Here is a 22321-nt window from a genome sequence, read left to right on the forward strand (position 1 = left end):
ATCGCCTGTATCCGCCACGGAGCCGCAGTCAAACGACCACCCCTCATCACTGTCAAACGCTCCCTAAAACACTTCTGTGAGCAGGCCTTTCTAATCGACCTGGCCCGTGTATCCTGGAAGGACATTGACCTCATCCCGTCAGTTGAGGATGCCTGGTCATTCTTTAAAAGTAACTTCCTCACCATTTTAGATAAGCATGCTCCGTTCAAAAATGCAGAACCAAGAACAGATACAGCCCTTGGTTCACTCCAGACCTGACTGCCCTCGACCAGCACAAAAACATCCTGTGGCGGACTGCAATAGCATCGAATAGCCCCGTGATATGCAACTGTTCAGGGAAGTCAGGAACCAATACACGCAGTCAGTCAGGAAAGCTAAGGCCAGCTTCTTCAGGCAGAAGTTTGCATCCTGTAGCTCCAACTCCAAAAAGTTCTGGGACACTGTGAAGTCCATGGAGAACAAGAGCACCTCCTCCCAGCTGCCCACTGCACTGAGGCTAGGAAACACGGTCTCCACCGATAAATCCATGATTATCGAAAACTTCAATAAGCACTTCTCAACGGCTGGCCATGCCTTCCGCCTGGCTACTCCAACCTCGGCCAACAGCTCCGCCCCCCCGTAGTTCCTCACCCAAGCCTCTCCAGGTTCTCCTTTACCCAAATCCAGATAGCAGATGTTCTGAAAGAGCTGCAAAACCTGGACCCGTACAAATCAGCTGGGCTTGACAATCTGGACCCGCTATTTCTGAAACTATCTGCCGCCATTGTCGCAACCCCTATTACCAGCCTGTTCAACCTCTCTTTCATATCGTCTGAGATCCCCAAGGATTGAAAGCTGCCGCAGTCATCCCCTCTTCAAAGGGGGAGACACCCTGGACCCAAACTGCTATAGACCTATATCCATCCTGCCCTGCCTATCTAAGGTCTTCGAAAGCCAAGTCAACAAACAGGTCACTGACCATCTCGAATCCCACCGTACCTTCTCCGCTGTGCAATCTGGTTTCCGAGCCGGTCACGGGTGCACCTCAGCCACACTCAAGGTACTAAATGATATCATAACCGCCATCGATAAAAGACAGTACTGTGCAGCCGTCTTCATCGACCTCGCCAAGGCTTTCGACTCTGTCAATCACCAAATTCTTATCGGCAGACTCAACAGCCTCGGTTTTCGGATGACTGCCTTGCCTGGTTCACCAATTACTTTGCAGACAGAGTTCAGTGTGTCAAATCAGAGGGCATGCTGTCCGGTCCTCTGGCAGTCTCTATGGGGGTGCCACAGGGTTCAATTCTCGGGCCGACTCTTTTCTCTGTATATATCAATGATGTTGCTCTTGCTGCAGGCGATTCCCTGATCCACCTCTACGCAGACGACACCATTCTATATACTTTCGGCCCGTCATTGGACACTGTGCTATCCAACCTCCAAACGAGCTTCAATGCCATACAGCACTCCTTCCGTGGCCTCCAACTGCTCTTAAACGCGAGTAAAACCAAATGCATGCTTTTCAACCGATCGCTGCCTGCACCCGCATGCCCGACTAGCATCACCACCCTGGATGGTTCCAACCTTGAATATGTGGACATCTATAAGTACCTAGGTGTCTGGCTAGACTGCAAACTCTCCTTCCAGACTCACATCAAACATCTCCAATCAAAAATCAAATCCAGAGTCGGCTTTCTATTCCGCAACAAAGCCTCCTTCACTCACGCTGCCAAGCTTACCCTAGTAAAACTGACTATCCTACCGATCCTCGACTTCGGCGATGTCATCTACAAAATGGCTTCCAACACTCTACTCAGCAAACTGGATGCAGTCTATCACAGTGCCATCCGTTTTGTCACTAAAGCACCTTATACCACCCACCACTGCGACTTGTATGCTCTAGTCGGCTGGCCCTCACTACATATTCGTCGCCAGACCCACTGGCTCCAGGTCATCTACAAGTCCATGCTAGGTAAAGCTCCGCCTTATCTCAGTTCACTGGTCACGATGGCAACACCCATCCGTAGCACGCGCTCCAGCAGGTGTATCTCACTGATCATCCCTAAAGCCAACACCTCATTTGGCCGCCTTTCGTTCCAGTACTCTGCTGCCTGTGACTGGAACGAATTGCAAAAATCGCTGAAGTTGGAGACTTTTATCTCCCTCTCCAACTTCAAACATCAGCTATCCGAGCAGCTAACCGATCGCTGCAGCTGTACATAGTCTATAGGTAAATAGCTCACCCTTTTCACCTACCTCATTCCCATACTGTTTTTATACTGTTTTTATTTATTTACTTTTCTGCTCTTTTGCACACCAATATCTCTACCTGTACATGCCCATCTGATCATTTATCACTCCAGTGTTAATCTGCAAAATTGTATTATTCGCCTACCTCCTCATGCCTTTTGCACACATTGTATATAGACTGCCCATTTTTTTCTACTGTGTTATTGACTTGCTAATTGTTTACTCCATGTGTAACTCTGTGTTGTCTGTTCACACTGCTATGCTTTATCTTGGCCAGGTCGCAGTTGCAAATGAGAACTTGTTCTCAACTAGCCTACCTGGTTAAATAAAGGTGAAATAAAATAAAAATAAAATAAATTTCTCCAAAAAGTACGATCTTTGTCCCCATGTACATTTGCAAGCCATAGTCTGGCTTTTTTGTGGTGGTTTTGGAGCGGTGGCTTCTTCCTTGCTGAGCAGCCTTTCAGGATATGTCGATATAGGACTCGTTTTACTGTGGATATAGATACTTTTGTACCTGTTTCCTCCAGCATCTTCACAGGGTCCTTTGGTGTTGTTCTGGGATTGATTTGCTCTTTTCGCACCAAAGTACATTCATCTCTAGGAGACAGAACGCCTCTCCTTCCTGAGCGGTATGACGGCTGCGTGGTCCCATGGTGTTTATACTTGCGTACTATTGTTTGTACAGATGAACGTGGTACGTTCAGGCATTTGGAAATTGCTCCCAAGGATGAACCAGACTACAATGTTTTTTCTGGCTGATTTCTTTTGAGTTTCCCATGATGTCAAGGAAAGAGGCACTGAGTTTGAAGGTAGGCCTTGAAATACATCCACAGGTACACCTCCAATTGATTCAAATTATATCAATTAGCCTATCAGAAGCCTTTAAAGCCATGACATCTTTTTTCTGGACTTTTCTAAGCTGTTTAAAGGCACAGTCAACTTAGTGTATGTAAACATCTGACCCACTGGAATTGTGATACAATGAATTATAAGTGAAATAATCTGTCTGTCAAACATTGTTGGAGAAATGACTTGTGTCATGCACAAAGTAGATGTCCTAACCGACTTGCCAAAACTATAGTTGATAACAAGATGTTTGTGGAGTGGTTGAAAAACAGTTTTCATGACTCCAACCTAAGTGTATGTAAACTTCCGACTTCAACTGTATCTTCCACAAGGGCTCAGGAAACAGCAGTTTTGTTGAGGTCCTTTGTACTTTTTCTGCTCTGACCGACCTCTTTCCTCTCTTCTATGTGTTCCCTGTTACTGCAGCTGTCCTGTGGTCCTTCTGTAGCACAGTTGGTAGAGCATGGCGCTTGTAACGCCAGGGTAGTGGGTTTGATTCCCGGGACCACCCATATGTAGAATGTATGCACACATGACTGTAAGTCGCTTTGGATAAAAGCGTCTGCTAAATGGCATATATTATTTATTATATTATTACACTAACTAACCCCTGGTTCTTCATACATGTGTTGATTCAGTCTGGTCCCATGCTGACACCAAATCATCCTTAACACATACTGACATCCCCCATTAGTTGAAGTTTTACACAAGCAAGTCCCAAGTGTTTTAGGTAGCTGTAAATTAGTAAATATCAGGAACAAATGGAAAAAATATGATATTAGTTGATTGGAACAAAAAGTGGAGCTATGCTAACTAAACACAACTTTTTCCCCTGGTTATCACTGCCTCTTCATACATTTTCCTAAACTGTCCAGTCATGCAAATGTGGCAAAGAGGCACGCCTGATCTGGGCTCTGCCCTGAGGGCCATTCCTCACTTCTTCCTGTGTAAACAGTGGCAGCGCTGAGCCGGGGACAAAGCCTCCCTCTCTCTCAAATCTCCCAAGGTTTACAATGGCTGAGGGCTGGGAGAAGAGCGCTCATTATCTGAGATCTTTTATAGCCTAGTCTGAGATCTGTTTGTGCTGTCTTCCTAACTCCTATGGTCATTGTCACCACCAGGACTTGGCAAGACAAGTTTCAAATTTTAATGTCACATTCACAAGTATAGTGAAATGCTTTTCTTAAAAACTCAAAACCCAACAATGCAATAATCAACAAAAATGTATCACTAGAACAAAACACGTGAGAAATAAGAATAAGCTATATGAAATACGCAATAAAGTAAGTAATTAAGCATGCTATATGCAAGAAATATTTAAAAAGTCAGTTCCAATACTATATTTACATGTGCAGGGAAACAAAATACTTATAGTGTAAGTGACTTGGCATTAGGATTTAAGATAAACAGAGTAGCAGCAGCTTGTATGTGAGTGGGTGAGTGGGTGAGTGGGTGTGCAGGTGTGTAGAGTCAGTGTTTTATTTTTAATTTTCTTATTTAACCAGGGAGCCCAGTTGAGAACAAGTTCTCATTTACAACTGCGACCTGACCAAGATAAACGAAAGCAGTGCGACAAAAACAACAACACAGAGTTACACATAAACAAACATACAGTCAATAACACAATAGAAACATCTATGTACAGTGTGTGCAAATGTAGAGAGTAGGGAGGAAGGCAATAAATAGGCCATAGAGGTGAAATAATTACAAGAAACAAGATTCAATTTAGCATAAACACTGGAGTGATAGATGTGCAGATGGTGATGTGCAAGTAGAGATACTGAGGAGCAAAAGAGCAAGAAGATAAATAACAATATGGGGATGAGGTAGTTGGATGTACTATTTACAGATTGGCTGTGAACAGGTGCAGTGATCGGTAAGCTGTTCTGACAACTGATGCTTAAAGTTAGAGAGGGAGATATAAGATTCCAGCTTCAGTGATTTTTGCAATTCGTTCCAGTCATTGGCAGCAGAGAACTGGAAGGAAAGGCGGGCAAAGGAAGTGTTGACTTTGGGGATGATTAGTGAAATATACCTGCTGGAGCGCGTGCTACGGGTGGGTGTTGCTATGGTGACCAGTGAGCTGAGATAAGTCGGGGCTTTTACCTAGCAAAGACTTATAGATGACCTGGAGTGGGTTTGGCGACGAATATGTAGCGAGCATAGTCAGTCAACGAGAGCATACAGGTCGCAGTAGTGGGTAGTATATGGGGCTGTGGTGACAAAACGAATGGCACTGTGATAGTCAGAACTGTCCAGAGTAGTGATGCTCGTCGGGCAGGTGGGAGGGTGTGGGTAGCAATCGGTTGAAGAGGATGCATTTACTAGCATTTTAGTTTTACTAGCATTTAAAGGCAGTTGGAGGCCATGGAAGGAGTGTTGTATGGCATTGAAGCTCGTTTGGAGGTTTGTTAACACAGTGTCCAAAGAAGGGCCAGATGTATACAGAATGGTGTCGTCTGCGTAGAGGTGGATCAGAGAATCTCCAGCAACAAGAGCGACATCATTGATATATTCAGAGAAAAGAGTCCGAGGCCCGAGAATTGAACTCTGTGGCACCGCCATAGAGACTGCCAGAGGTCCGGACAACAGGCCCTCCGATTTGACACACTGACCTCTATCTGAGAAGTAGTTGGTGAATCAGGCGAGGCAGTAATTTGAGAAGCCAAGGCTATTGAGTCTGCCAGGTCAATGAAGATGGCTGGACAGTAGTGCCTTTTATTGATGGCGTTTATGATATCTTTCAGGATCTTGAGCGTGGCTGAGTTGCACCCATGACCAGCTCGGAAACCTGATTGCATAGTGGAGAAGGTTCGGTGGGATTCTAAATGGTCGGTGATCTATTTGTTAACTTGGCTTTCGAAGATTTTAGAAAGGCAGGGCAGGATGGATATAGGTCTATAACAGTTTGGGTCTAGAGTGTCTCCTCCTTTGAAGAGGGGGATGACCGTGGCAGCTTTCCAATCTTCGGCGATTATCAGACGATACAAAAGAGAGGTTGAATAGGCTAGTAATAGTGTGTGCAACAATTTCGGCATTTTTGATAGAGAGGGTCCAGATTGTCTAGCCTAGCTGATTTGTAGGGATCCAGATTTTGCAGCTCTTTCAGAACATCAGCTGTCTGGATTTGGGTGAAAGAGAAGTGGGGAGGGGGGCTTGGGCAAGTTGCTGCAGGAGGTGCAGAACTGTTGGCCAGGGTAGGGGTAGCCAGGTGGAAAGCATGGCCAGCCGTAGAAAAATGCTTATTGAAATTATCGATTGTTGTAAATTTATTGGTGGTGACAGTGTTTCCTATCCTCAGTGCAATATTCAGCTGGTAGGAGGGGCTCTTATTCTCCATGTACTTTACAGTGTCCCAAAACATTTTGGAATTAGTGCTACAGGATGCAAGTTTCTGTTTGAAAAAGCTAGCCTTAGCTTTCCTAACTGACTGAATATATTGGTTACTGACTTCCCTGGAAGTTGCATATCGTGGGGGCTATTCGATGCTAATGCAGAACGCCACAGGAATGTTTGTGCTGGTCAAGTGCAGTCAAGTCTGGGGTGAACCAACCTGTTCTTAGTTCTACATTTTTTGAATGGGACATGCTTATTTAAGATGGTGAGGAAAGTACTTTTAAAGAACAAGCAGGCATCCTCTACTGACGGGATGAGGTCTATACCCTTCGAGGATACCTGGGCCAGGTCGATTAGAAAGGCCTGCTCGCTGAAGTGTTTTAGTGAGCGTTTGACAGTGATGAGGGGTGGTCGTTTGACCGCGGACCCATTACGCACGCAGTCAATAAGGCGGTGATCGCTGAGATCCTGGTTGAAGACAGCAGAGGTGTATTTAGAGGGCAAGTTTGTCAGGATGATATCTAAGAGGGTGCCCATGGTTACGGATTTAGGGTTGTACCTGGTAGGTTCCTTGATCATTTGTGTGAGATTGAGGGCATCTAGTTTAGATTGTAGGACGGGTGTTAAGCATGTCCCAGTTTAGGTCACCTAACAGTACGAACTCTGAAGATAGATGGGGGCAATCAATTCACGTATGGTGTCCAGGGCACAGCTGGGGGCTGAAGGGGGTCTATAACAAGTGGCAGCTGTGAGAGACTTGTTTCTGGAAAGGTGGATTTTCAAAATTAGAAGCTAGAATTGTTTGGATATAGACCTGGATAGTATGGCAGAACTGCAGGCTATCTCTGCAGTAGATTGCAACTCTGCCCCCTTTGGCAGTTCTGTCTTGTCGGAAAATGTTATACTTAGGGATGGAAATTCCAAGATTTTTGGTGGCCTTCCTAAGCCAGGATTCAGACATGGCTAGCACATCAGGGTTGGTGGAGTGTTGCAAAGCAGTGAATAAAATAAACTTAGGGAGGAGGCTTCTAATGTTAACATGCAAGAAAGTATAAATGTATGTGCAGTTTAAATGTATGTGCATATTATGTGTGAGTGAGAAAATGATGGAGTGAGTGTTTGTGTGTTTTTTGGAGTGTGTGTGTGTGTGTGTGTGTGTGTGTGTGTGTGTGTGTGTGTGTGTGTGTGTGTGTGTGTGTGTGTGTGTGTGTGTGTGTGTGTGTGTGTGTGTGTGTACGTGTGTGTGTGTGTGTGTGTGTGTGTGTGTGTGTGTGTGTGTGTGTGTGTGTGTGTGTGTGTGTGTGTGTGTGTGTGTGTGTGTGTGTGTGTGTGTAGGGCCCTGTGAGTGTGCTTTGAGACAGTGCAAATATTGAATGAATAGGTCTACCCGTGTAGCTCAGTTGGTAGAGCAATGCTTGCAATGCCGGGGCTGTGGGTTTGATTCCCATGGGGGACCAGTAAAAAAATGTACGAAAATGTATGCACTAACTACTGTAAGTTGCTCTGAATAAGAATGTCTGCTAATTGACTAAAATGTAATAAATATACAAGGTAAACTCAGTCTGTGTATTTATTTATCAGTTGTATTGCTTTAGGATAGAAGCTGTTCAGGAGCCTGTTGGTGTCAGACTTGATGCACAGGTACCTCTTGCCGTGTGATAGCAGAGAAAATAGACTATGGCTTGGGAGGGTGGGGTCTTTCATGATTTTCAGGGCCTTCTTTTCACAACGCCTGATATAGAGGTCCTGGAAGGCAGGGAGCTCGGCCCCAGTGATATACTGGGCTGTCCGCGCAACCCTCTGTAGCGCCATGGGATGGAGGGTGGTGCTATTGCCATACCAAGCAGTGATGCAGCCAGTTAATATGCTTCAATGGTATAACTGTCAAACTTTTTCAACCTCCTGAGGGCGAAGAGGCACTGTCGCGCCTTCTTCACGACTGTGCATGTGTGTTTGGACCATTTTAAGTCTTTAGGGATTTCCCCCCTCCCCATCAGCTTCTTCGTCTTGCTGACCACACTGCCAGGTCACTGACCTCCTCCCTGTAGGCTGACTCATTGTCGCCGATGATTAGGCCTACCACAGTCGTGTCATCAGCCAACTTGATAATGGTGTTGGAGTCGAGCATGGCCACAAAGTTGTGGGTGAACAGGGAGTGTTAAGGGTCAGCGTGGTGAAGGTGATGTTGCCTACACTCACCACCTGGGGTTGGCCCGTCAGGAAGTCCAGGATCCAGTTGCAGAGGGAGGTGTTCAGACCCAGAGTCCTAATCTTGGTGACAAGCTTGGAGGGGATAATGGTGTTGAACACTGAGCTGTAGACAATGAACAGCATTCTCACATAGGTAGTCTCTTATCTCTCTCTTATCTTGTCTCTTATCTCTTATCTCTTATCTAGGTGGATGAGGGCAGTGTTGAGAGCACTGGATCTGTTGGAGCAGTAAGCAAATTGGAGTGGGTCTAGGGTGGCTGAGATGGTGGAGTTAATGTGTGCTATAACCAGCCTCTCGAAGCACTTCATTATTTCAGAAGTGAGTGCTTACATGGCAGTAATCATTGTTGCATGAAGCATTGAAATTCTTAGGAACAGGGATGATTGTGGTCATCTTAAAACATGTGGGGATTACAGACTGGGACAAGAAGAGGTTGAAAATGACTGCCAGCTGTTCTGCACATGCTCTGAGAACGTGGCCTGGAATACCGTCAGGGCTTGCGGCCTTGTTGGTGTTGACATGATTAAAGAACCTTCTCACGCGGGCCTCGGAGTGCGAGATCACCCAAAACAAAACAGATATGGGACCAGGCTAGCTCTTTTAGCACATCCGATCCCAAATGTACCCAACAGACTGTCAGCTAACTGGTGCCACTTTTAGTGTGATGAGGCATGGGTGAATACATTCCTGCACTGTGAGTCATATAGCGAATGGAGAGGAGCCCTGGCTAAATGAATGGCCATTGTTGCCAGGACACTTTCATAGGGAGAGAAAGACAATTGACAATCGCGTTTTAGGAGCTGTGGTAGTATGGTCCACACAGATGCTAAAGTAGAGAATGGCTTGTATTCTAACCTATTCAATTAAAACAGGTCGCCAGACTTACAGGAACAGTAAAAACATTGTTGTTCTGCAAGAATGCAGATTTGCATTCATGGACTCAACACATTTTTGGTGACAAAACAATGTTGTCAATCCTTTGCATAACAACATACATCCACATGCTTTCTTGCTGTGAGCGGAGAATAATGTTATTTTCAATTAGACGCGACATTAGCCTACCTCAGTGTCCCGGACACAGCACCACATGTGCTGCTCTTCACTGGTCCTACTATCTCTGTCTGCCTTTCCCTATAAATCCACCTGTTGAATCCAGGACCTGCAAGTTCAGCCACGTAAGTTCCTGTCTCATAGTCTGTATCGGCGATCCTACGCTGTCCAGTGTTACGTGTCTGTGTGTGTGAGAGCACTCATGTCCATGCGTGTGTGAGTGCTTACGTCCATGTGTGTGAGTGTGCGTGTGTGTGGTATGTGGGGAGGCAGGACCGTGTGTATAAATAGCGTGGCGGGGGGGTGGGGTGTACTGTAGCTGGCATGAGGCAATGAAAACACTACAACCTATCTACTAAATCTATATCTCTTTACTTCTATGTCTTTCCTTCTGTCTTTACTTCTATGTCTTTCCTTCTGTCTTTACTTCTATCTCTTTCCTTCTGTCTTTACTTCTGTCTTTCCTTCTGTCTTTACTTCTATCTCTTTCCTTCTGTCTTTACTTCTATGTCTTTCCTTCTGTCTTTCCTTCTATCTCTTTCCTTCTATGTCTTCACTTCTGTGTTTACTTTTATCTCTTTACTTCTATATCTTTCCTTCTATCTCTTTCCACTTCTCTTTCCTTCTGTCTTTACTTCTGTCTTTCCTTCTGTCTTTACTTCTATCTCTTTCCTTCTGTCTTTACTTCTATCTCTTTCCTTCTGTCTTTACTTCTGTCTTTCCTTCTGTCTTTACTTCTATCTCTTTCCTTCTGTCTTTACTTCTCTCTTTACTTCTGTCTTTACTTCTATCTCTTTCCTTCTGTCTTTACTTCTATGTCTTTCCTTTTATTTCTTTACTTCTATGTCTTTCCTTTTATTTCTTAACTTCTATCTCTTTACTTCTATCTCTTTCCTTCTGTCTTTACTTCTATCTCTTTCCTTCTGTCTTTACTTTTATTTCTTTACTTCTGTCTTTCCTTTTATTTCTTTACTTCTATGTCTTTCCTTTTATTTATTTCCTTTAATCTCTTTTCTTCTATATCTCTACTTCTAGGTCTTTACTTCTATGTCTTTCCTTTTATGTCATTACTTCTGTCTTTACTTCTCTCTTTACTTCTATGTCTTTCCTTGTATCTCATTACTTCTGTCTTTACTTCTGTCATTACTTCTGTCTTTACTTCTGTCATTACTTCTATGTCTCCTTTTATCTCATTACTTCTGTCTTTACTTCTTTGTCTTTACTCCTATCTTTCCTTTTATCTATTTGCTTCTATATCTTTCCTTCTATCTCGGAACCCACTCTTTCTTTCTGTGTCACTATTTCAGTCTCTTACTAAACTGTGTTCATTTTCAGCAAACTTATCATGTGTAAATATTTGTATGAACATAACAAGATTAAACAACTGAGAAATAAACTGAACAAGTTCCACAGACATGTGACTAACATAAATGGAATAATGTGTTCCTGAACAAAGGAGGGGGGGTCAAAATCAAAAGTAACAGTCAGTATCTGGTGTGGCTACCAGCTGCATTAAGTACTGCAGTGCATCTCCTCCTCATGGACTGCACCAGATTTGCCAGTAATTGCTGTTAGATGTTACCCCACTCTTCCACCAAGGCACCTGCAAGTTCTCGGACATTTCTGGAGGGAATGGCCCTTGCCCTTACCCTCCAATCCAACAGGTCCCAGGCGTGCTCAATGGGATTGAGATCCGAGCTCTTCGCTGGCCATGGCAGAACACTGACATTCCTGTCTTGCAGGAAATCACGCACAGAACTAGCAGTACGGCTGGTGGCATTGTCATGCTGGTGGGTCATGTCAGGAAGAGCCTGCAGGAAGGGTACCACATGAGGGAGGAGGATGTCTTCCCTGTAACGCACAGCATTGAGATTGCCTGCAATGACAACAAGCTCAGTCCGATGATGCTGTGACACCAGACCATGTCACAGCAAATCGATCCTGCTCTAGAGTACAGGCCTCGGTGTAACGCTCATTCCTTCGAAGATAAATGCAAATCCGACCTTCACCCTTGGTGAGACAAGCCGCGACTCGTCAGTGAAGAGCACTTTTTGCCAGTCCTGTCTGGTCCAGCGATGGTGGGTTTGTGCCCATAGGCGACATTGTTGCCGGTGATGTCTGATGAGGACCTGCCTTACAACAGGCCTACAAGCCCTCAGTCCAGCCTCTCTCAGCCTATTGCAGACAGTCTGAGCACTGATAGAGGGATTGTGCGTTCCTGGTGTAACTCGGGCAGTTGTTGTTGTCATTCTGTACCTGTCCCGCAGGTGTGATGTTTGGATGTACCGACCCTGTGCAGGTGTTGTTACACGTGGTCTGCCACTGCGAGGATGATCAGCTGTCCGTCCTGTCTCCCTGTAGCACTATTTTATGTGTCTCACAGTATGGACATTGCAATTTATTGCCCTGGCCACATCTGAAGTCCTCATGGCTCCTTGCAGCATGCCTAAGGCACATTCACGCAGATGAGCAGGGACCCTGGGCATCTTTCTTTTGGTATTTTTTTGTGTCAGTAGAAAGGCCTCATTTTCATAACTGTGACCTTAATTGCCTACTGTCTGTAAGCTGTTATTTATGGTTCATTGAATAAGCAGGGGAAACAGTGTTTAAACCCTTGACAATGAAGATCTGTGAAGTTATTGGAGTTTTACAAATTAGCTTTGAAAGACAGGGTCCTGAAAAAGGGACGTTTATTTTTTTCCTGAGTTTATCTCTAGCCTTAATCTTAATCTTAGCCTCTCTAGACCACTGCAGAATCTCTCATCTTCCAGTCATAATTAGTCTATCTCTTGCTCTCCCTCCCTAATTTTCTCAGAATCTCTCATTCACACATACCACTCCTCCTTCTCAACCTCTTGGCTGATCTTACACATTTAAATGGCCTCCCACTGGGCCCAGACATAATTTCAACATCCAGTGTTCATTTACATTTGGTTGAGTTGTCAACTAACGTGAATTCAACGTGAAACTTCAAGTCACTTCCTGTTGAATGCGGAACAAAGAAGAGCTTGGTTTTGTTTGTTTGGAAAGTTTGTTGTTTGAAAGTGTATTGGAAAGTTCTTGGTAGCTAGCTTCTTAGTTTGGATCCCACGACGCAGTTGGCATCAGTTGCTAGGACTGCTTGTTTCTTTCCAGTGATCCTGCTGACCAAGGACAGGTCTGAGAAGCTATTTGGCGTTGCAGCTAGCCTAGCTACTAGCTAGCTGCATATCAAGCTAGCAGGGTTTTCTTGAAAGTAGCCCACGACACAGTTAGCCATTGTGGCTGGGACCATGGATTGTCCCGGGTTTGTGATTGCCTAGATCCCTGCTGTTTGTTGTTTTCAATCTTCCCCGTGACCTGCCTGTCTGGAACTGCGAGGATTAACAAAATAGATTAATTCATGAGGAGGAAAAGTATGTGGATATATTGAAGCAACATTTCAAGACATCAGTCAGGAAGTTAAAGCTTGGTCGCAAATGGCTCTTCCAAATGGACAATGGACCCCAAGCATACTTCCAAAGTTGTGGCAAAATGGCTTAAGGACAACAAAGTCAAGGTATTGGAGTGGCCATCACAACGCCCTGACCTCAATCCTATAGAAAATGTGTGTGCAGAACTGAAAATGTGTGTGCAAGCAAGGAGACCTAAAAACCTGACTCAGTTACACCAGCTCTGTCAGGAGGAATGGGCCAAAATTCACCCAACTTATTGTGGGAAGCTTGTGGAAGGCTACCCGAAACGTTTGACCCAAGTTAAACAATTTAACGGCAATGCTACCAAATACTAATTGAGTGTATGTAAACTGACCCACGGGGAATGTAATGAAAGAAATAAAAGCTGAAATAAATCATTCTCTCTACTATTATTGTGACATTTCACATTCTTAAAATAAAGTGGTGATCCTAACTGACCTAAGACATGGAATTTTTACTAGGGTTAAATGTTAGGAATTGTGAAACACTGAGTTTAAATGTATTTGGAGGTGTATGTAAACTTCCAACTTCAAATGTAATTCATTTGATGATACAGCAGTAGCAATACAAGAATATAACATCTATAGAAGAGACATAAATGCTTATGGGTGAGGTGTTGCTGTATATATTCAGAGCCATATAATGCTTAGAGAAGATCTTATGTCAAGTGTTATTGAAGTGTTGTGGTTGCAGGTTCTCTCGGCACATCTAAAGCCTTTTCTTTTGGGATGTTGCTATAGGCCACCAAGTGCTAACAGTCAGTATCTAATAACGTGTGAAATGCTTGATGGTGTATGTGACGTAAACGAAGAGGTCTGCTTTCTTGGGGAATATTGACTGGTTTTCATCAAGCTGTCCGCTCAAAAGGAAGCTTCTTACTGTAACCAGTGCCTGTAATCTGGTTCAGGTTATTAATCAACCAACCAGGGTGTTTACAAGCACTACAGGAACAAGATCACAATATAGTGGCAATATCCGCAATATACGCATCAGCAACCACAGCTAATGAAGTCACTGAAACCCTTAACAAAGAGTTGCAGACTGTTTTGGAATGGGTGGCAAGTAATAAACTGGTCATGAACATCTTTAAAACTAAGAGCATTGTATTTGGTACAAATCATTCCTTAAATTCTAGACCTCAGCTGAATCTGGTAATGAATGGTGTGGCTGTTGGACAAGTAGAGGAGACTAAATTACTTGCCATTACTTTAGATTGTAAACTGTCATGGTCAAAACATATAGATTCAATGGTTGTAAAGATGGAGAGAGGTCTGTCCATAATAAAGAGATGCTCTGATTTTTTTGACACCACACTCCAAAAAGCAAGTTCTGCAGGCTCTAGTTTTGTCTAATCTCTATTGTTGTCCAGTCGTGTGGTCCAGTGCTGCAAGGAAAGACCTAGTTAAGCTGCAGCTGGACCAGAACAGAGCGGCACATTTAGCTCTTCATTGTAATCAGAGGGCTGATATAAATACTATTGCATGCCAGTCTCTCTTGTCTAAGAGTTGAGGAAAGACTGACATCATCACTTCTTATTTTTATAAGAAACATTAATGTGTTGAAAATCCCAACTTGTTTACACAGTCAGCTTACACACAGCTCTGACACAGACACGTATCCCACCAGACATGCCACCAGGGGCTTTTCACAGTCCCCAAATCCAGAACAAATTCAAGAAAGTGTACAGTATTATATAGAGCCCTAATTGCATGGAACTTCCTTCTATCTCATATTTCTTAACAGCAAACCTAGTTTCAAAAAACAGATAAAGCAACACCTCGCGGCACTACTCCTCTCCCCTATTTGACCTATATGGTTTGTGTGTATGCACTGATATATAGGCTATGTGTGCCTTTTTAATGTAGTTCTGAATTTGAGCTGTTCTTGTCTATTGATGTTCTGTATTAAGTAATTCTGTATTGTGTTTCGTGTTTTGTGTGGACCCCAGGAAGAGTAGCTACTGCTTTTGCAACAGATAATGGAGATCCTAATAAAATACCAAATACCAAATCAACAAAAAATGGCATCATGTCATTGAATTTATGTTAAAAGTTTGGTGGGAAAAATATGAAATTCCCAACATCATCACATTCAATGTTTTTGTTGAAATTACGTTGAAACAATGTTGATTGAATGAGTTTTTGCCCACTGGGCTGTGTTTGCAAAGAGGGCTTGGTAGATAGGAGCAGCTTAGACTCGTCCGTGATAGACATAGATTAGTGGGCCAGGACACATACTGTATATAACAAAATAGTATCCTCCTATTCTGTTTTTGACAGTTGCCAACTCCTGAATAGCATCATCTGCACAAACCTGCTGGGGGTGCAGTACACATACATATATATTCTGCCATTTTGGTACAAAGTAAAAACACATAACACCTAAACATAGGCCGGGGTATAGTGAGGGGGGTATGGCTGGAGGCCAAGGACACGAGCTGGGACATGGAATGGAGAAGATCACGTCAAGAGTTGACTACAGGCCAATAGGCTTTGGGGGTGGGTAGGTCTCAGAACCCAAAGCGTACAACAACAGTCCTAAATGTAGGTCTGTGAGAGAATAAATTTACGGTAAAAAGTGATCACTCATTTTCCATTGGCAGAGCAAACTGTCTCTATAAAAACACCAGATTAAATGTTTTTGTGTATGTACCAGTCCTGACAAAATAGTGACAGAATCTCTCCCCGTGAAGCTGCTACTGCCAACTGGAAGGGTGGAGACAGAGCGGAACTACAAAAGCCTGCTTTCAGCTTCCAGCAAAGGCTTACACTGCTATGAAATATGCCCTATCATAAGCATGTTACGGTCCAAAATAAACAAAGACCCAAATTCAATCTGACACAGATAAAGGGAGACAGTACTGTTGGTTCACTTAGGATGTTTATATTGCATTGGATGAGTTAACCATGTTCTGCATTGGAGGAGTTAACCAAGTTCAGTATCGGAAGAGTTAACCAAGTTCTGCATTGGAGGAGTTAACCAAGTTCAGTATCGGAAGAGTTAACCAAGTTCTGCATTGAAGGAGTTAAACAAGTTCAGTATCGGATGAGTTAACCATGTTCTGCATTGGAGGAGTTAACCAAGTTCTGTATCGGAAGAGTTAACCAAGTTCTGCATTGAAGGAGTTAACCAAGTTCAGTATCGGATGAGTTAACCATGTTCTGCATTGGAGGAGTTAACCAAGTTCTGTATCGGAAGAGTTAACCAAGTTCTGTATCGGAAGAGTTAACCAAGTTCTGCATTGAAGGAGTTAACCAAGTTCAGTATCGGAGAAGTTAACCATGTTCTTTAACCATGTTCAAAGTTAAATGGCTCACAAGCAGCTCCAATTGTGGACATTTTCAGTGGATATTGACTGTCCTGAAACTATAATAAGCAATGCGCAGGAACATCTTCTCTTGAATAGCCAACTGTTATGCCATGTCACCATCAGCTAAGGGACCTGGTACATGGAATCTGAGGAGTCCAAGATGATCACCTTCTCTAAGTCAGATGCAAACTAACCAAACTAACCTGGGTACTTTAACCTTTCAGGGAGGACTGTACAGGGATACCATTACATAGACTCTTGCTTTTCCTTGATTCACACACACACACACAAACACACACACACACACACACACACATATTTATTTTATTTTTTATTTCACCTCTATTTAACCAGGTAGGCCAGTTGAGAACAAGTTCTCATTTACAACTGCGACCTGGCCAAGACAAAGCAAAGCAGTGCGACAAAAACAACAACACAGAGTTACACATAAACAAACATACAGTCAATAACACAACATAAAAATCTATGTACAGTGTGTGCAAATGTAGAAGATTAAGGAGGAAAGGCAATAAATAGGCCATAGAGGTGAAATAATTACAATTTAGCATAAACACTGGAGTGATAGATGTGCAGATGGTGATGTTCCAGCTTCAGTGATTTTTGCAATTCGCTCCAGTCATTGGCAGCAGAGAATTGGAAGGAAAGGTGGCTTTGGGGATGACAAGTGAAATATACCTGCTGGAGCGCGTGCTACGAGAGGGTGCTGCTATGGTGACCAATGAGCTGATATAAGGCAAGGCTTTACCTAGCAAAGACTTATAGATGACCTGGAGCCAGTGGGTTTGGCGACAAATATGTAGCGAGGGCCAGTCAACGAGAGCATACAGATCGCAGTGGTGGGTAGTATATGGGGCTTTGGTGACAAAGCAGATGGCACTGTGATAGACTACATCCAGTTTGTTGAGTAGAGTGTTGGAGGCTATTTTGTAAATGACATTGCCGAAGTCAAGGATAGGTAAGATAGTCAGTTTTACGAGGGTATGTTTGGCAGCATGAGTGAAGGAGGCTTTGTTGCGAAATGGGAAGCCGATTCCAGATTTAATTTGGATTGGAGATGCTTAATGTGAGTCTGGAAGGAGAGTTTACAGTCTAACCAAACACCTAAGAATTTGTAGTTGTCCACATATTCAGTCAGAACTGTCCAGAGTAGTGATGCTGGTCGGGCGGGTGGGAGGGTGCGGGCAGCTATCAGTTGAAGAGCATGCATTTAGTTTTACTAGCATTTAAAAGCAGTTGGGGGCCACGGAAGGAGTGTTGTATGGCATTAAAGCTAGTTTGGAGGTTTGTTAACACAGTGTCCAAAGAAGGGCCAGATGTATACAGAATGGTGTCGTCTGCGTAGAGGTGGATCAGAGAATCTCCAGCAACAAGAGCGACATCATTGATATATTCAGAGAAAAGAGTCGCCCCGAGAATTGAACCCTGTGGCACCCCCATAGAGACTGCCAGAGGTCCGGACAACAGCCCCTCCGATTTGACACACTGAACTCTATCTGAGAAGTAGTTGGTGAACCAGGCGAGGCAGTCATTTGAGAAGCCAAGGCTATTGAGTCTGCCAATAAGAATGCGCTGATTGACAGAGTCGAAAGCCTTGGCCAGGTCAATGAAGATTGCTGCACAGTACTGTCTTTTATCGATGGCGGTTATGATATTGTTTAGGACCTTGAGCGTGGCTGAGGTGTACCCATGACCAGCTCGGAAACTAGATTGCATAGTGAAGAAGGATTCTAAATGGTCGGTGATCTGTTTGTTAACTTGGCATTCGAAGATTTTAGAAAGGCAGGACAGGATGGATATAGGTCTATAACAGTTTGGGTCTAGAGTGTCTCCCCCTTTGAAGAGGAGGATGACCGCGGCAGCTTTCCAATCATTGGGGATCTCAGACGATATAAAAGAGAAGTTGAATAGGCTAGTAATAGGGTTTGCAACAATTTCAGCAGATCATTTTAGAAAGAGAGGGTCCAGATGCCCAGCAGATTTGTAGCATCCGGATTTGGGTGAAGGAGAAACGGGGGGAGGCTTGGGCAAGTTGCTGCAGGAGGTGCAGAGCTGTTGGCCAGGGTAGGGGTAGCCAGGTGGAAAGCATGGCCAGCCATAGAAAAATGCTTATTGAAATGGTCAATTGTTGTACATTTATCAGTGGTGACAGTGTTTCCTATCCTCAGTGCAATATTCAGCTGGGAGGAGGTGCTCTTATTCTCAGTGTCCCAAAACGTTTTGAAATTAATGCTACAGGATGCAAATTTCTGTTTGAAAAAGCTAGCCTTAGCTTTCTTAACTGACTGTGTATAATGGTTCCTGACTTCCCTTCATCGACCTGGCCAAGGCTTTCGACTCTGTCAATCAGCGCATATCGCAGGGGCTCTTCGATGCTAATGCAGAACGCCACGGGATATTTTGTGCTGGTCAAGGGCAGTCAAGTCTGGGGTGAACCAAGGGCTATATTTATTCTTAGATGTTGAGGAAAGCACTTTTAAAGAGCAACCAGGCATCCTCTTCTGACGGGATGAGGTCAATATCTTTCCAGGATACCCGGGCCAGGTCGATTAGAAAGGCCTGCTCGCTGAAGTGTTTTAGTGAGCATTTGACATTGATGAGGGGTGGTCGTTTGACCGCAGACCCATTACGGACACAGGCAATGAGCAGAGGTTTATTTAGAGGGCAAGTTGGTCAGGATGATATCTAAGAGGGTGCCTGTGGATACAGATTTAGGATTGTACCTGGTAGGTTCCTTGATAATTTGTGTGAGATTGAGGGCATCTAGCTTAGATTGTAGGACGGTCGGGTGTTAAGCATATCCCAGTTTAGGTCACTTAACAGTACGAACTCTGAAGATAGATGGGGGCAATCAATTCACATATGGTGTCCAGGGCACAGTTGGGGGCTGAGGGGGTCTATAACAAGTGGCAACATTGAGAGATTTGTTTCTGGAAAGGTGGATTTTTAAAAGTAGAAGCTTGAATTGTTTGGGCACAGACCTGGATAGTATGACAGAACTCTGCAGTCTATCTCTGCAGTAGATTGCAACTCTGCCCCTTTTGGCAGTTCTATCTCGTCAGAAAATGTTGTAGTTAGGGATGGAAATGTCAGGATTTTTGGTGGCCTTCCTAAGCCAGAATTCAAGCACGGCTAGGACATCAGGGTTGGCGGAGTGTGCTAAAGCAGTGAATGATGTGAGTACAGTGGAGGTAAACCTAGGCATTTTGTGAGAGAGGTTTGTGAGAGAGGTTATGTCTCTAGAGGCACCTAGAGGCACCAGTTCAGCCAGGTGCGGTCACTGCATGTGTGTGTGTGGGGGGGGGGCGACAAAAGGGGAATGGGAGCGTAGACCAAGGTAAACCCAATTGAAGCCTACAAGAGGGAGTTGACCTCCACAGCCTAAGGCATATTGGGCAGGGCTGGGGGCTCTACAGTGAAGTAATATAATAATAACTATCCAAACAGCAATAGACAAGGCATATTGACATTAGTGAGAGGCATGTGTAGCCGAGTGATCATAGGGTCCAATGAGTAACAATAGGTGAGTCAGGGAGACGATTAGCAGATGGCTAGCAGATGGGCCTTCAGCAACATCACAACGTTAGAGTCTGTTGAAACCACCTCGGACGATTACGCCAGCAGACCAGTCGTGATGGATCGGCGGGGCTCCATGTCGGCAGTAAAGGGTCCAGGCCAATTGGCAAAAGAGGTATTGTAGCCCAAGAATTAGCTGGTGGACCTCTTCGGCTAAACGGGAGATGGGTCTAGCTCGAGGCTAGCTCAAGGCTAACTGGTGCTTGCTTTGGGACATAGACCTTAGCCAGGAGTAGCCACTCGGATTGCAGCTAGCTAGCTGCGATGAACCGGTGTAAAGTTTCAGAGTTTGCAGTAGGAATCATAAGATGTGGTAGAGAAAAGGCTGTCCGATATGCTCTGGGTTGATATCGCGCTGTGCAGACTGGCAGGTATTGACCGAGCTGAGGCTGGCTGGTGTCCGAATTAACAGTGAAGACCGCTTGCAGTGGCTAACTGACTACTAGCTAGTAGCTAGTTAGCTGGCTAGCTCCTGATGGGGGTTCCGGTTCTAAAGTATAACAATAGCAGATCTGTACAACATTGGGTGAGGCGGGTTGCAGGAGAGTATATTCATTGGAACAACCAAGATGCACAACCAACATACACAGTGTGACTAAATATTACCTGTATGAGTTCAGGTCTGAGGTTGATGGTGCAGAGCCAGTCTCCCAGTCGAGGGTAGCTGGCCAGAGCCTGGGTCCTCTGTCTCTCAGGCACTCTCTGCTTACACTGCAGCTGCTTACAGATGTACTTAGTCAGCTTCACCTGGAGGGGGCGACAACACAAACACAAGAGTGATAAGACGTCGCTTGGTCTGATCTCCAAAAATGTTGATGGGGAAAATGTAATTAAGAATGTTCACAAAATAACTGAAACAGAGACGATGCTAAGCAAAAGCATAATCCTGAAAGTAATTATAACAAAGTAGAACAAAATGAGTGGAAACTAAAACTTGCAGCACAGTGTGTGGGAGTTTCATTTAATTTTAACAAAGGAGACTGACAACAAACTGACAACTGCAGGTGTGAAACCCACTGATGTTTGAGAACAAACTGCACAGTATTTCTTTCTTGTTATTTTCAGCATGAGGTCTGGTGTTCTATGCAAAACGCTGGTGAGAAGTGAGACTAAGCTCAGGCTGAGGAAATCCCCCTGTCAACTGAAAGAGAGACAGAGAAAGAGAGAGAGAGAGAGAGAGAGAGAGAGAGAGAGAGAGAGAGAGAGATCCACTGAGTGTAGATGAGAACACCTGCTCTTTCCATGACATAGACTGACCAGGGGAAAGCCATGATCCCTTATTGATGTCACTTGTTAAATCCACTTTAATCAGTTAATATGAAGGAGAGGAGACAGGTTAAATAAGGATTTTTAAGCCTTGATACAATTGAGACATGGATTGTGTATGTGTGCCATTCAGGGGGTGAATGGGCAAGACAAAAGATTTAAGTGCCTTTGAATGGGGTATGGTAGTAGGTGCCATGCACGACGGTTTGTGTCAAGAACTGCAACGTTGCTGGGATTTCACGCTCAACTGTTTCCCGTGTGTATCAAGAATGGTCCACCACCCAAAGGATACAACTTGACACAAATGTGGGAAGCATTGGAGTCAACATTGGCCAGCATCTCTGTGGAACGTTTTTTCTCCACCTTGTCGAGTCTATGCCCCAACAAATTGAGGCTGTTCTGAGGGCAAAAGGGGTGGGGGGGTGTAACTCAATATTAGGAAGGTGTTCCTAATGTTTTGTACACTCAGGCCTAAAAAAGGACAACTTTGTCTCAGAAGTACCTCAGTGTTAAAAACTCTCAAGAACATAAATGTAGAATGTTGATGAAGGAGAGGAAACGAGGAGGGGACAATTTCAGTTAATCTATGACTTCATGTGTTGTTAACAGTTCTCCCCTCAGAGCAGCTAACAGCAAATAGTCCTCATTACATACAAACTCAAAGGAACACAGAGCAAGTTTTGTCATGGGGGCGTTGGCCTGTGCCACTGCCATGACAACTGAGCGCCATGGAAACCCTGCAGCCACCGACGGCAGAACCCGTTTATGTCAAAATGAGATTATGGGTGATGCTGGGCTGGGGTTACAGAGACGACTAGGTGGAGAAGGTGGAAAGTTTTAAGTTCCTCGGCTACACATCACAGACAAACTGAATGGATCCACCCACACAGACAGGGTGGTGAAGTAGGCGCAGCAGCGCGAGGTGCATCTCGAATAAACATAATATTTTTTTTTGTTGTCCAGAGTGCATCAAACATGATTTAGAGCTTGTTTATGGAAAAAAAGTTTTTTCTGCAT

At 44.2% G+C, this 22321-nt stretch overlaps 1 protein-coding gene across 4 annotated transcripts in view; it reads right to left on the reverse strand.

The window, feature by feature from the left end:
• LOC118370742 (kinase suppressor of Ras 1-like) overlaps positions 1 to 22321 on the reverse strand; it is a 65279-nt gene that overhangs the window by 24639 nt on the left and 18319 nt on the right. For 3 of the 4 annotated variants that reach the window (XM_052467818.1, XM_052467820.1, XM_052467819.1), the window contains exon 2: positions 20645 to 20785. In XM_052467818.1, coding sequence (XP_052323778.1) covers positions 20645 to 20785 — 141 coding nt within the window. Of the gene's footprint in view, positions 1 to 9691; positions 12957 to 20644; positions 20786 to 22321 lie in introns of those variants that run through there. The other variant, XM_052467821.1, reaches the window with a different exon arrangement.

This window comes from Oncorhynchus keta, chromosome 18 (genome assembly GCF_023373465.1).
Source record: "Oncorhynchus keta strain PuntledgeMale-10-30-2019 chromosome 18, Oket_V2, whole genome shotgun sequence".
Taxonomy (NCBI): Eukaryota; Metazoa; Chordata; class Actinopteri; order Salmoniformes; family Salmonidae; genus Oncorhynchus; species Oncorhynchus keta.